At 34.2% G+C, this 15,544-nt stretch overlaps 1 protein-coding gene across 3 annotated transcripts in view; it reads right to left on the bottom strand.

Annotated features, from left to right (window-relative positions):
• Window positions 1–15,544, bottom strand: part of Miga (mitoguardin) — a 215,327-nt gene that overhangs the window by 84,215 nt on the left and 115,568 nt on the right. For all 3 annotated transcript variants that reach the window (XM_090396518.1, XM_090396521.1, XM_090396520.1), the window contains exon 8: window positions 3,228–3,300. In XM_090396518.1, the coding sequence (XP_090252644.1) occupies window positions 3,228–3,300 (73 nt within the window). The remainder of the gene's footprint in view (window positions 1–3,227; window positions 3,301–15,544) is intronic.

Here is a 15,544-nt window from a genome sequence, read left to right as displayed (position 1 = left end):
GATAAATATATTGTTTGGTTGAGTGAATCTCCCATTATGATTCTGCTTGCTCCATAGAGGTTGATGTCATGATGATAATTCTTTCATTTTCTTTCACATTACATACTTTTACCTTTTACATCATTCAGTCAAAATTATTAACTCTTTTTTTTTTTTTTTTTTTTTTTTTACCATCATCAAATTCCTGGCATGTACCTGCGAGGGATGTACAGCAATGACAGTAATATATGAAGAACTTACATCATTACTAACTTCCTATCAACAATCTTCCTCGAAATCAATGTTATCTATCAAGACTCCAACATTATCAGATCTAACATTTGTGTCAGCTAAGGCATTTTTTACACCAAAATTTACATCATTACTAACTGCCTATCTACAATTTTCTTCCAAATCAGTCTGTTACTTGTCAAGACTCCAACATTATCAGATCTTATATTTCTATCCTCTAAGGCACTTTGTACCGTATCAATCCACCTATATCTTGGACTTCCTCTGGGTCTTTTTCCTGCCAACCTAGCAGAGAACACTTGTTTTGCTAATCTTTCCTCTCCCATTCCATTTAAGTTGACCATACCACCTGAGATTAGCTCGACTAATGCATTCCTGGTTGCTGACAATATCAAGTTCTTTCCTAATATCCTCCTTTTTAATATGATATTGCCATTGATGCCATCTGTTCACGTTCATAATCGTTCTCAGGATTAAGGTTCTGTGGTCTCCGTCTTTGGTCAATATTTTACTTCTAACCCAGCTCTCAGATCTATAACTTAAAATTTAGTGTTCTGACTAATTTCTCTCTTATTCCATATAAATTTATTCAGTTGACTTACTACCATACTAGCTTTGTTGATTATGTTGTCTATTTCCATATTTAATTTACCATTCATTAAAAATTATGCCTAAGTAACTGAAATGTGTTTCTTGTTCTATAGGTTCTCCATTCATAATGCAGTTGATATTTTCAATGCTTCTGTCTATTATCATTGTCTTTGTCTTTTTATTGCTGATTTCATACCAAATCTATTACAACAGTTACTCAATTTAGTCAGGGAATTTTGCAGACTTATAGTGGATTATTTAGAAGTATAACATCATCTGCATAAAGTAAAGAGCTGACATTAACATCTCCAATTCTGATATTAGGTTTAATACCACTTTCCTTCATAATGTGATCCATACAGATATAACAAATAAAAGAGGAGATGTCAGACAAGGATGTACAGACACCTGACTTAACATCGAACCATTTCTTGTACCTCCTTCAATTCTAACTGCTGATTTACAATTCAAATAGAGACTACATATTATTTGATGGCCAATTTACCACATAACAGGAGTATTTTGAAGAACTTTCCTCTTGGCACTTTATCATATCCCTTTTCCAGATATACAAAAATGTAAATACAGATCTTTATTATATTCCCATGATTTCTCAACTATTTGTCATAAAGTGAAAATCTGATCCTGACAACCTCTGTTTGACCTGAATCCAGCTAGTTCTTCACCAAGTTTCCCTTCCACAAACCTTCTCAACCGTTTCTCAAGTATACTTATATAAAACTTACCAGGAACACTCAGTAGGGAAATACCTCTGTAATTCTCATATTCAGTTTTATTTCCCTTTTTTATATATGGGTACTATAATAGCTCTACTCCAACCATCTGGAATTCGTCTCTCTGTCCAGGCCTTCTGAACTATGCAGTGTAGCCACTGTAAGACTTTTATACCTCCATACTTGAGCATTTCTGGTAGAATATCATCGACTCCGGCTGCTGTTTCACATGTCAGGCTTTTGATGGCTTTTTTGTTTGCTTGCCTGTTGAGTGTTTTTTTACCAATGTGTTGTCGCTGATTGTTTCATTTAGCAATTTTTCGAAGTAATTACTCCATACATCAAGGATATCTTTTTCTCCAGTTTTCATGTCATCTTTATCATCTTTAATTCCTTCTATTTCTGAGCTTTTTCAACAACCTTCAGAATATCTTGCCACCTTCTTGATATTTATTTTCTATGTTCTTACCAAAGTCTTCCCATGACTTCTGTTTAGTTAGTTTTACACAGTGTTTAGCTTTCTTACATTTGTCTCTGCATTCTTTAAGAGCACAAGCTAACTTATTTGCCAGAAACTTTTGATATGCTTTCTTCTTTTCCTTCGGTGCTGATTGTTTCCTGTGTTCACTGTGGAATTATGATTTTTCTATCCTTGCAGACAACCTCACCACATGCCTTTCTGATGAATCAATGTTTTCTTCAGGATTTGCAACTGAATCTCCTAGGTTTGGTTCTTGTTCTCAAACTCTTTCATTTTTTTCTTAAATATTGTTTGTGTATTTTAGTCTACAGTTTACATCTGAGAGCTGTTCAACTTTTATTATCTTTAAAACTTTCTTACATGTTCTTCTTTTCGATATGAAATTCAATTTTATCCTACTCAAGATTAAATGGTGATCACTTCCAATTTCAAATCCCCTGTACACTCTAGTGTCCTCACCAGTTAGAAAACATCACTATCAACAATAACAGAATTAGTGAGACTTTTCTTATTCCTTGCCTCTTCTCTCCATGTGGATTTGTGCACATTTTTATGTTGAAACATTTGTGTTTGTAAACACCAGTCCATGTCCTGAGCAGAAATCCAACAGGTATTTGCCATTGTTATTAGCTTTGCTCTTTTCTCCAAATTTTCCTAAAATATTTTTGCGTGTCTGATAGTCATTTCCTACTCTGCTATTTGGATCTGCAACAAGGACCAACTTCTTCTTTTTTTTTTTCATATAAACTTTCACTGAATTTTATTGAATTTAAAAGTTAGTCATTCTTTTTTTCATTGTGAGTTCAAGGATTTTTGAATTATAACCAGTTTATATTAAAAAAAATAAATAATAATAAAAAAACTGCATACGCTATCTGTCCCTTCTTTCTCGAGATCAGTGCTGAATAGTTTGCACTGTTAATAAAAGAATCACTGAAAATCACATTATGTATAAAACTGTGAGGGCTTGCAACTAAAGGGGATAATGTGTTTTGATTGTAAATGTGATATAAAAATATGAAGAATAAATATGCTATAGAACCTTTGGAAAAGTTTCATTATAAAGTTAAAATATTACTTTGTAGATACTTATCAGTATCTACAAAGCAATATTTATAGTACAAGTATTATAAGTATACTATAAGTATATTATAAGAAATACAGTATATTAGGGAAAAAAAAACACTTGCCTGAAATGCTAGTCTTACACAGTGAACTTTTGCAAGATATTCCATATTTGATTGGCACTTAAGTATATCTGTCCTAAAAATAAAAAAGTAGCAAATTAAAATGTTTGCTATAAGTCATAATGCTATTTTATTTCTAATACTGAAACTTACAATAATAAAAATGGTGCAATTAATTTTTGCAGAAACCTGCTAGTTATGAAACCTATATATATATAAATTTTATATTAATATATAATAATATATAAATTTTTAAACTCTAATAGACAAGTCCCTATTATTACAACACCAAACAAACTAAATTATAAACAGATTTATTATAAGCTAGTTTATTAACTGGATTATACTGTATTTCTCTATAATCTGTACACCACAAGTCAAATTAGCAACTTTGATCTGCACTCCTAAGGGATAATCTCCATCCTCTAGCATATCCTGGAGTTTATGAAGTTTCATGTGAGTAACTTAGCCTACTATGGACAAACAGGAAGATCTAATAACATTCCTTTTTGAGAACAGAAGAAATACGTTCGCTACCATTATTGTGACAAGTCTGGACTGGCAGACCATGCTTTGAACACTTCCTTCACACAGGGTTACATGTAAGAAAACCAATGTGCTATATAGAAGTCATTACAGGTCAGAAAGATTATTTTTAGTCATTTTGAGTCAGCAATGGCTATGAAGCATTCTCCTAACACCTTAACAAGTATGACTGCATTAATGTGCCAAAAATTTGGAAGACTATTATTCTAAGATCAACTCCTACACAACTGCAATACTTATTTTTTTGCAATTTTTGTTATGTGACCTTTGAATTTCGCATTCTTATCCACCGTTACACCAAGATCCCTAGCTTAATCAGTTTCTTGTAGCATAAACCCAATAATATAATATGCTGCTGGAAATATCATCATGCCAAAGTGCATAACTTTACACTCACTAATGTTAAACTGATAGCCATTTTCATTTAGAATTGCCAAATTTCCAGCCTATTCAAATCATTTTGTAAGTGCCTGATATCAGTAGCATCCCTGATTGTCCTGCCTATCTTTGCATTATCAGCAAACAATGCACATCTCCTGTTGTATGCACTGAACAACAATGGTCCAAGGCCTGAACCCTGAAGTATACCACTGGTCACCTTAAATAAGGAAGATTCACACCCACTATATACTACTTTTTGATATCTGTCTGTCAACCATCCACTGATCCAAGTCAAGAGTTTGTATTCTAATCCTATATTCTCAAGTTTATGCAACAGCCTTTCATGTAGTATCCTATCAAATGCCTTACAAAAATCCAACATTATCATAGTGTATCCAATTCCCTTTATCCAACTTGGCTGTAACATTGTTATAAAATATGAGCAAATTGCTAAAGCATGACTGCTCCTTGCAGAGTACAGCCTTCTCCAGACATACTCAAAAAGTCCAAATCCAATGCATATATTTCCACCCCTTCACCAAATGCATAATCATGTTCGAAACCATTCATATCTTTATCACGTTTGCATACCATAGCTGAACTTTCACACACATTTTTCCAATTCCTCCTTTGATGATCTAGTTTCTCTGACTGCATTAGTTCTCATCCCAATAAGTAATTTTTCTAGGCTGATGCCAAATAAAATCAAGTGCAGGTCATCCATCTCTCTTATAAAAGTCATTACAGGTCATTTTTTCTGCCATTAAACATACTCCATACATCTAAAAACTCACATCCATTTCTTCTATGCAGCTTGCCTATGGAATCATTTGCCATCATTGTCCTCCTTAACTCAGTACTGTTGTATCTGGTTAGCAAACCAATAATTTTTACTCTCATCTTTCTTTCTCACTGCTTCCAACAAATCTTTCATATCTGCTCTCATACTATATTTGTCACTACTTAAATTATTAGTTCCCACAAGAACTACCATCTATTTTTACTTTACTTTTCTGTTTTTTGATTATGTTTGACATATTTTTAATTTTCATCCCTGGTAAACTAGAAGTAGTGACTCCCTCTCCCTCAGCAAATGCAAATTTTATGATTGAATCACCATACCATAACATCTCTTTTTTTCTTAGATTTCAATTGACTTACCTTGTGAATATTATAATGATTACCAAGTTCAGTACTTTCCTATTTCTTGTTATGATCCTTTTTCTTGTCCTGTCTATGTTTTGTTAAACATTTTTCTGCTTTTTCTAATTCTCTGGTTAATTTTTGAATAATTTCTTTTAATTGGGATATTTCCAATGTTGGATTATCCTTAGAATATATTATCATTATTATTTTTATGGCTATTTTTGCCTGTTTTCGTTTAGGAGTGTTTCTTATTTTAAAAGCATTGGCTTTTTACTTAGTGTTAGGTTGTCTTCGTTCGGCATATGTCTGATGTTAGGCTGCTAAAGGCAGGGGGGAAACGAGGGGGGGGGGGTTGAGGCAAGGTGGGAAATAAATTTGAAAACCTGGGTTTTTTTAAAAATAATATATATACATACATACATATATTTAAGGATGCTTTTTTGGGGAAGGGTTTTATGGGAAACAGGGGCAGGGGAGAGCGTTCAACTGGATGCGAGCCGTTTCAATCATGCTATCGTCATTGGAACATTTCAGGATAAGTGTAAGGCTATGTCAAATAGGCTTGGTGTTTCTGCCTTTGAGGTGCTTGTGTTATCATCTATTGGTCAGAGTCGTGACCTAATTTTTATGTGATGGAGCTTCCAACACTCTGAGATTAAGTAGTGTCGGTGGACATTGATTGAGTTTTCGTCATATTTTATGGCTATCATTTCCGATATTCTAAGCATTGTTTCGTTGTCTTGTTTGTCTATTATTATGGCCTTGTCAATTTGCAGGGTATGTTTCTGTTCAAGGGAGTGAACTGCTATTTCTGTCTTCCCTGTACTCTGTATCTATTTTTCTTTTTGATGTTGCTTTTTTTGTGTTTAAATGTTCTGGAATAGGGATGTTACAGTCACAGAATGTTCTTGTAGTCTAGTCCATAAAGACCCCTGATGGTAGAGCCTGTGTAGGTGATATCACAGTCTTTTTGGCAAGGAAATTTGTAGACTACATTGTGGGGTTCTAATATTTCTTTGTGTGTGAGAGATTTAGTGGGTTTTAGGAGAGTTGCTAATTTTTGGTTCGTGGTGAATACTAGCTTATAGTCAGTATGTTTGAAAATGTATTTGTAGGCTTTGTATGTGTTCTGGATGTATTGCAGTTTGATAACCTTTTGTGTTGGGAAGTCTGTTTTGGTTGTTGGATTGTTTTGACAGGTTTTTGCCGTTCTGTTTGCATAATTTATTAGTTGTGTGGGATAGTTGGATTTTTAAAAATCTGTGTTAAATTCTTTAATTCCGTGTTGAGAATTTGTAAGCATTTATAAATTGTGATAGGATGACTGATTTTTTAACTGAATATGGATGGTATGAACTGAAATGGAGGTAGTTTCCGATATGTGTGGGTTTGTGGAATATTTTCGTGGCAATTTTCTTGTTAGTTCTGATTAATGTCAGGTTTAAGTAATTGATGGATTTGTTCTGTTCGGTTTCTATGGTGAATTTTAGTCTGTTGCTGTAATTGTTAAGGGATGCCTGTAAAGTGGTGATGTGTGTTGGTTCTCCAATGCACAGAATGTCGTCCACGTATCTGCCATAAAAGGTGATGGGGGGGGAGTGATTCTATGTGTGCCAGGAATAATTCTGCTAGTTGTCCGCTGATGTTTTGGCAGAAACATACCCCAGAAACTGACAAGGCCATAATAACAGACAAACAAGACAATGAAATAATGCTTAGAAAATCGGAAATGATAGTGATAAAATGTGACGAAAACTTGATTGATGCCCATCGACCCTACTTAATCTCCGAGTGTTGGAAGCTTCACAACATAAAAATTAGGTCACGACTCTGACAATAGGCGATAACACAAGCACCTCAAAGGCAAAAACACTAAGCCGACACGACATAGCCCTACACTTATCCCAAACTGTTCCGATGATGATAGCGTGATCGAAATGGCTCGCACCCCATTAACGCTCTCCCTGGCCCCTGTTTCCCATAAAACCCTTCCCCAAAGAAGTGCCCTTAAATATAATAATAATATATATATATATATATATATATATATGTGTGTGTGTGTGTGTGTGTATATTATTTTTAAAAAAACCCGAGTTTTCAAATTTATTTCCCACCTTGCCTCAATTCCCCCCATGTTTCCTAACCCCCTGCTCCTTTTAACAGCAGAAGTATGCAGAACGAAGACAACCTAACATTCAAACAAGGTATGTGCAAAATTTTTTCCTCTACTACTCTGCATATATTTATCTTTAGAACACACCTATAATGCCCTAAGAATTCTTGAGTAAAAAGCCAATGTTTTTAAAATAAGGGACACTCCTAAACGAAAACAGGCAAAAACAGCCGTAAAAATAATAATTTTTAGGAGTAGCATGGGAATTTTCCAGGAAATAATACCTATATTATCATTATCACTGTAGTAATGATTCTTCTCATTGGGACAAAGGTTCTCCTCAGCAGTACCAACTTTAACTTATGTTACTGCCCTGCTGAGATGAGTTTTCAGCACCATTCTTAAGAGTAGTAAAAACTAATAATATTTCTACAATTATGTCATTAAATGTTGTAGCACAACAAATACACTTAAAAAAACAGCACATCTTGTCACCAGATAGCCAGATTAAAGACCTATCCTATAACAGCAATCACATACAGAGTTCACACAACAATGGAGAGGTAGCACATAACATCCTAATGATGCTTGTGATTAGACTATCAATTCCAGTCTTTCAGCTCTCAGATTTTTTAACTATCTGTCTACAGATATTAACTGCTGTTGGAGAACATTTAATTTTTTGTCATTTTTTTAAGTAACCTCCCAATGATGCTGTTAGTCATATAGACAGCAAAACATTTAGAGGAAATATGTAGCATAAATAAATAATTGCATATGAAATAAAAACCTGGTTATTAAAAAAATAGTAGCAACATCAATAAATTTTTTTTTTAATTTATTTAATTTTTTTTTTTTGCAATTTTTAATGTATTTTTGTTCATCATCAAATTCCTAACATGTTCCGTCAAGGGATGTGCAGGATATGATAATACATCATGAAAAATTTACATCATTACTAACTTTCTATCTACAATTTTCCTCCAAATCAGTCTGTTACTTGTGAAGACTCCAACATTATCAAATCTTATATTTCTATCTTCTAAGGCACTTATTACTGTATCAATCCGCCCATATCTTGGTCTTCCTCTGGGTATTTTTCCTGCCAAAGAACACTTGTTTTGCTAATCATTCTTCTCCAATTTCATTTAAGTTGACCATACCACCTGAGATTAGCTCTACTAACGCATTCCTGGAAGCTGACAATGTCAAGTGCTTTCCTAATAGCCATCAAAATCATCATCAAATTCTGATATACACACCTCATGGGGTGTACAGGATATGATAGTACTACATAAGCAATTACATAATTACTAACTTCCTATCTACAATAAAGATCAGATTTAAATAGATATGATATGAAGCCCAGCAATAATAAGACAAAGATAATGAAAATAGGCAGAAGCATTGAAAATATCAAATGCATTGCCATTGATGACATCTGTTCACGCCCTTAATCTTTCTCAGAACTCTCATATCTGTGGTCTCCAGGCTTTGTTCAAGTGTTTTACTTCTGACCCAGCTCTCAGATCCATAAGCTCAAATTGGTTTGAACACTGTCTTGTATAGAGCTAATTTAGTGTTCCACAAATTTCTCTCTTATTCCATATAAATTTATTCAGTTGACTTACTACCATACCAGTTTTGTTGATTATGTTATCTATTTCAATATTTAATTTACCATCTTCACTAAAAATCATGACTAGGTAGCTGAAATGTTTTACTTCTTTTATAGGTTCTCCATTCACAATGCAGTTGATATTTTCAACGCTTCTGCCTATTTTCATTGTCTTTGTCTTATTACTGCTGGCTTTCAAACCATATCTATTACAACAGTTATTCAATTTAGTCAGGGAATCTTGCAGACTTGTAGGGAATTTATTTAGAAATATAACATTCTGTATAAAGCAAAGAGCTGAAATTAACATCTCCAATTTTGATATCAGGTTTAATACCACTTTCCTTCATAATGTGATCCATATAAATAATGAATAACAGAGGGAATAATGTATATCTTTCTCTGACACCATATTTAACATTAAACCACCTTCCTGTACTTCCTTCAATTCTAACTGCTCTTACAACTCAAATAAAGACTAAGTATTGCTTGATATAATGCCCCATTGATACCATATAACCACAGCGTTTCGAATAGCTTCTCTCTTGGCACCTTGTCATATTCCTTTTCAAGATCTACAAAACTTAAATATAGATCTTTGTTATATTCCCTTGATTTCTCAACTGTTATATTCCCATTCTCAACTATCTGTCGTAAAGTGAAAATCTGATCCTGACAGCCTCTATTTGACCTGAATCCAGCTTATTCTTCACCAAGCTTCTCTTCCACAATCTTTCTCAACCGTTTCTCAAGTATATTTCCATATATATTACTAGGAATACTCAGTAGAGAAATACCTCTGTAATTCTCATATTCAGTTTTATTTCCCTTTTTACATATGGGTACTATGAGAGCTTTACTCCAATCACCTGGAATTCGTCCCTCTGTCCAGGCCTTCTGAACTATGCAGTGCAGTGCAGTGCAGCCACTGTAAGAATTTTATACCTCCATACTTGAGCATTTCTGGTCGAATATCATCTACTACAGCTGCCTTTCCACATTTCAGGCTCTTGATGGTTTATTCTACTCCAAGTATGGATATGTATTCCTGACTGCATGCCTGTTGAGTGTTTTTTTTATCTCTGTGCTGTCATCACTGCTTGTTTCATTTTGCAATTTTTCGAAGTAATTACTCCATACTTCAATGATATCTTTTTCTGCAGTTTTCATGTCACCTTTATCATCTCTAATTCCTTTTATAGCACTCTTTCCTCATTTTTGAGCTTCTTCAACAACCTCTAGAATATCTTGCCACCTTCTTGATATTTATTTTCTATGTTATTATTTCTGTTTGGTTAGTTTTACGCAGTGTTTAGCTTTCTTAGTATTCCCAGTATTGTCTAATAGCACAAGCTGACTTATTTGCCAGGAATTTTTGATATGCTTTCCTCTTTTCCTTCACTGCCCCTTTAACTTCCTGTGTCCACCATGGAGTTCCGATTTTTCTATCCTTGCAGACAAACTCACCACATATTTCTCTGGCTGAATCAATCAGTGTTTTCTTTAGAGCTTGCCACTCAATCTCCAAGGTTTGGTTCCTGTTCTCGAACTCTTTCATTTTTTCTTGAATAATGTTTATATATTTTAGCGTGCAGTTCACATCTGAGAGCTGCTGAACCTTTATTCACTTTAAAACTTTCTCACATGATCTTCTTTTCAATATTGTGTATTTTTGTTATTTCTGGATATTATTAGTGGTTTTGTGATATTTATTTATTTATTTTTAATAATCACATTCACTCTGAGTTTATTACATTGTCTATCGTGGTTGCTACTAAAATATGAGAGAAATTAAAGAACAGAGACATGCAGCAATGGTAAAGTGGGTAAAGTAAAGGGTAAAGTGGTAAATGGACACAATTCAAGTGTGATCTTGGACAGTTCTCCCTGAAAGCAGCTATGCTCAGACTTCATCCAGGCATAACCTGGAAAAGTAAGAGGCAGTAGGATTATTTGCCAGAAGATCAGGAGGTCTACCAGATTTACCAACAGGTTTGGTTCAGTGATCTATCTGGCAGCTAGCTTGCCACAATCACTTTTCTGCAGTATCCCCTGAAAGGAGCAGGTACTGACTCCCTATTAATGCTATGATAGGACAGTTAATCCTATCTGAATGGTGTATTATGGTTAGGTATGGTTATGTACTTCTGTCAATTGCATGTGTTCATCTGGCTAGTTTGCTTGGTTTGTAGGATAAAAAATCAGTGTTACTAGAGAAAAAACCCTGTAACCAGCCAGTTTACAAAAGTAGGACCATGCAACAAATAGTTACCTATACCTATCAGGTGACATGTATGATAGAGAGGAATTAGAAAGAAGCTGAATACATGAAAATGCTCATAGTGCTCATGGAGAATTAACTAATTACAGCCACTTAGGATCAGAATTTTTCACATTTTTCTGATTCAACTTAGTGTGATGTAAGAGGAAATAAGAATTGTTCTCATTGAATAATTATTGTATTCACAATTAAAATGTCTTCTATAGATGAGCCTCATGTCTTTCCAAAGATCTTATCAGCATCAATATTATGCTGAGCCAGACTGGACATGAGAATTACAGGTAAGATTTATGCAAATATACTAAAGGCTAAAAAAAATTATTGAAGAGAAACTTGAGAAAAATAAGCCAGATTCAAGCTAAATAGAATTGTCAAGATCAGATTATCACTTTATAACAAACAGTTGAGAAATTGTGAGAATATAAGAAGGATTTGTATTTAAGTTTTGTAGATTTAGAAAAAACATGGCAAGGAGACATAAGAAAAACTGTTCCATTAAGGGATAAATCGAATATATAGAACAATGCATAGTCTACATTTGAGCTGCAAGTCAGCTGTAAAATCTCGTATAGAAAAAAAAAATAGAAATATTTTTTCTATGTTGATTTTACATGGGCAATTAAATTGCATAAAATACTTGTAAAAAAAAAAATTGTATAACTCACTGTGTTGTAATAGATCTGGTGACTGATTGTTAGAATATTTAAGTAAGAACCACTAGAATCGACTGAGATAAATCTTATAACAAAACGTTAAATTATTTGAATAAGAACCACTAGAATTGTAACTAAAATTAAGCACAGACAGGATTAGGCTAAGAGACCTAATGGTCGCAAAGGTCACCGGATTATGAGTTTTCCCGCCAAAACCTGACGATAGCATGGGTGACAGAGAAAACCCTCCAGTAAATCTGGGAGACTTTTTGGAAGAGGGGCCAAGGTTGGGCGAATGATATAAAAGACAGAGATTGAGTGGCTCTCGTTTAGAAGTTTTGTTCCTGTGCCAAGCCTTTCCGAGGATGGGGAGACTCGCATTCTGTGAGCAGCAGTTTCGACAAAGATGGGAAGTTCACTAGCGGCAGAGACGGCCTTTCCCAGATATCCCACCATGAGATTCTTTGATGATCTATGTGCGTTCTGAATTATTGCTGCCATATCCTACTGTGCCTGATTGAAAGTTAGTAGGGAAGAAGCGGAATGTGCCCGTAAGCCTTTAGGATCTAGGACTGTGTAACGAACTAGCAAGATTGTAAGAGAATGTTTCATGTAATATCCTAGATTGTGAAGTTCAAATGACAGATGCTGGTTCTGTTAACTGTTAGCATAGAAGGGATTAGAAAGAATCGGAAAGCTGCAATTTTGTTTGAATGTGAATAGTAGGATATGGAGATCTAAAGATTTGCTAATGTTGTGTAATGCTAAAATTGAATGTGGTTTAAGTTTTGCCTTTTTCTGTTTATAACGTGAGTGAAGTTTAAGTGTGTTAAGCTCTATCCAAGTGTCTGAAAAGTTATGTGTACTTATAATTTCTTTGTCTTAAAGCTTGAGCGAAATGCTTAAATGATCGTATGGAGAATTAGACACGTGATTTGTATTGTCCCCATTGTGCTCTTGTTGTCTTAGTTAGAACCAGACAAGTGATATGTGCTGTTTGAATTTTGTATATAATTTGTCTTAGAATGAATAAACATGTTTGTTTTGTTAATAGCTTGCCTGATCTTGTTTTGCTAATGCACTGTCTCATAAAAATATCGAACCTGTGTGACCTAAGAATAGTGATAGCCACGACTGACTGATTAATTAATAAGAGTCACTTGAGATAGAGAGAAATTAAGAGCTATTTTTGTGCTTAGCTGAATGTTCATCTTGTATGTAAGGGAAAGAAAATCAATTCTTTTAATCCTTAACGGCAGCGTCTAAAAAAAATTTTTTTAAGGATCAATACAAGTGAAATACAGCAAGGTAGATTAAGGAATTGGTTCCAGCCAGAAGCTTTTCCTAAGTCTACACTTCGAGCACATGAAATAGCATACTTACAACCTTGAGAGGGGGAGTAAAACAAAGGTTAGAGACTAAAGGATTAAGAATAATTGCGAGTTTTGTACATGAATTAGAAATTAAAGTCTATATACAGTTTGAACTGGTTCAAGCAACTACGATATTAACAAAGAAATAAAATAAATAAAAGTATTACAAATTGCACAGTCTGACATAATAATATCAACAAAAAATAGATATTACACAGCAGTTAGAACTAAAGTATAAGAAGATAGTTTGATATAAAACTAGGTGTGATACAAGGGTACAGCCTATCTCCACATTTATTCATCACCTATATGGATTACATTAAAAGAAAGTGGCATTATAAATTATATCAGAATTAGAGATATCAAATTTAGCTCTTTGCTTTATGCAGTATTTTGTAGGTCTAAACAAATCCAGTGCAAGTCTCTAGGATTCCTTAACTAAACTCAGTAATGGATACAACAAATTTGGCAATTAGAAATAAAAAGACCAAAGCAATGTAGGCAGGAACATGGAAACATCACCTGCTATCTGACAGCAGGTGAGCAGGTGTATCTGGAGAATGTGTTGCAATACAATAACAAAGGTGAAGATTTTCTAGTCATAGAAGATGAAACATGAATCCATCACTTGACCCTGGAGAGCAAACGAGATTCCAAGACCTGGAAACATTCACAATCTCCTGTGCTCAAAAAATTCAAAACTGTTCAAACTGTCCAAAATGTCATGGCCACAGCATTCTGGGATTGTCAAGGCATTCTGTTGGTAGACTTCTTTCTGAAAGTAGGAATAATCAATGCAGAGCTTTACTGTGCAACATTAGACAAACTGAGCCAACATTTGATGCAAATGACCAGGACTCTTGACAAGTGATATGATTTTGGTTCACAACAATGCTACTCTACACACCACTCGTGAGTAGTTGTGCTATAATTGTTGGGAAACTCTGCAACATTCTGCCTACAGCCCAGACTGAGCACCTTCAAACTTCCATTTGTTCGGCTCTCTCAAGAAACACTTTTCTGGAAGGCATTTCACTAGGAAGTTCATCAGGCACTGCGATGTTGGTTATTGGGTGTGGGCATGAACTTCTTCGGTACTGATATCGATAAACTGATCTGTCATTGGGACAAGTGCATCAATAAATCTGGAGACTTTGTAGAGAAGTAGTGAATGATCACTTATTTCTTGATGTATAATTTCAACTTCCTATTATTAAACACTCTCAAGAAAAAAAAAAAAAGTGTTACCTTACTTTTTGGAAACCAAGCATAAAAATAGTAATATTTTGGATTGATATTTATTTCAGCTAGATTGAAACTAGAAAAGGGAGCCAGCTGTTCATTATTTGTTTTCTTGCTGCATGTACAGATAAGTGAGAAAGCTGCTTTTTTACATGTTGCTCTGATCCATGAAAGGTTGTAAACCTGTAGCACTAGATGAACTAAGGAATTTTTCCATTTTTATTAATTTTCTATTATTTTCACATTTTTATTTATTTTTACATAATCTGGAAACCTTGATCAAGAGATAAAACAATGAATTTTTTGGTCTCAAATAAGTGGGGCAGTGGTTTCACGTTGGGCAATGAAACTCATCCACCACCTAAAGACAATAACAAATATCAATGCCCATAGCAAGTTGGAGAGCAATGCACTAACCACTTAGCCAACTGGGTCATTTAATGAGAATTAAATGATTCACAGATTCAGAGTGATTGTAAGCAACAAATACAAGGTGTTATATTCAGAAAATAACAATCCGGGAAAAGAAAGAGTAGCTATAATATTAAACACTGAATACGAGGATAATCTTTTTGAATGGCAGGCGATATCGAGTAGAGTAATGTGGACTAACACCATGTTCCAACATAAAAATGCGAACAAATTCACATGGAGAGAAGATGAAAGAAATAAGAAAAGTCTCATTGACTATGTTATTATCAACAGTAGTGTTTTCCCACTGGTTTAGAACACAACTGTATACAGAAGATTTGAAATAGGATGTGATAACCATTTAGTATTGAGCAGGATAAAATTGAACTTCATATTAAAATGAAGTTCAAATTCAATGCAAGAAAGTTTTGAAAGAAATCAAAATTAAACAGCTATCAGATGTGAACTGTAGACTCAAATACACAAACATTATTCAAAAAAACTGAAAGATTTTTAAAACAAGCCCCAAAACTTGGAAATTCAGTGGCAAACCCTT

The sequence above is a fragment of the Typopeltis vanoorti genome, chromosome 8 (genome assembly GCF_054136105.1).
Source record: "Typopeltis vanoorti isolate ZY-2024b chromosome 8, IOZ_Tvanoo_1.0, whole genome shotgun sequence".
In the NCBI taxonomy this organism is placed as follows: domain Eukaryota; kingdom Metazoa; phylum Arthropoda; class Arachnida; order Uropygi; family Thelyphonidae; genus Typopeltis; species Typopeltis vanoorti.
Note: the sequence above shows the minus strand (reverse complement) of the source record. Positions and strands in the feature narration are given on the sequence as shown.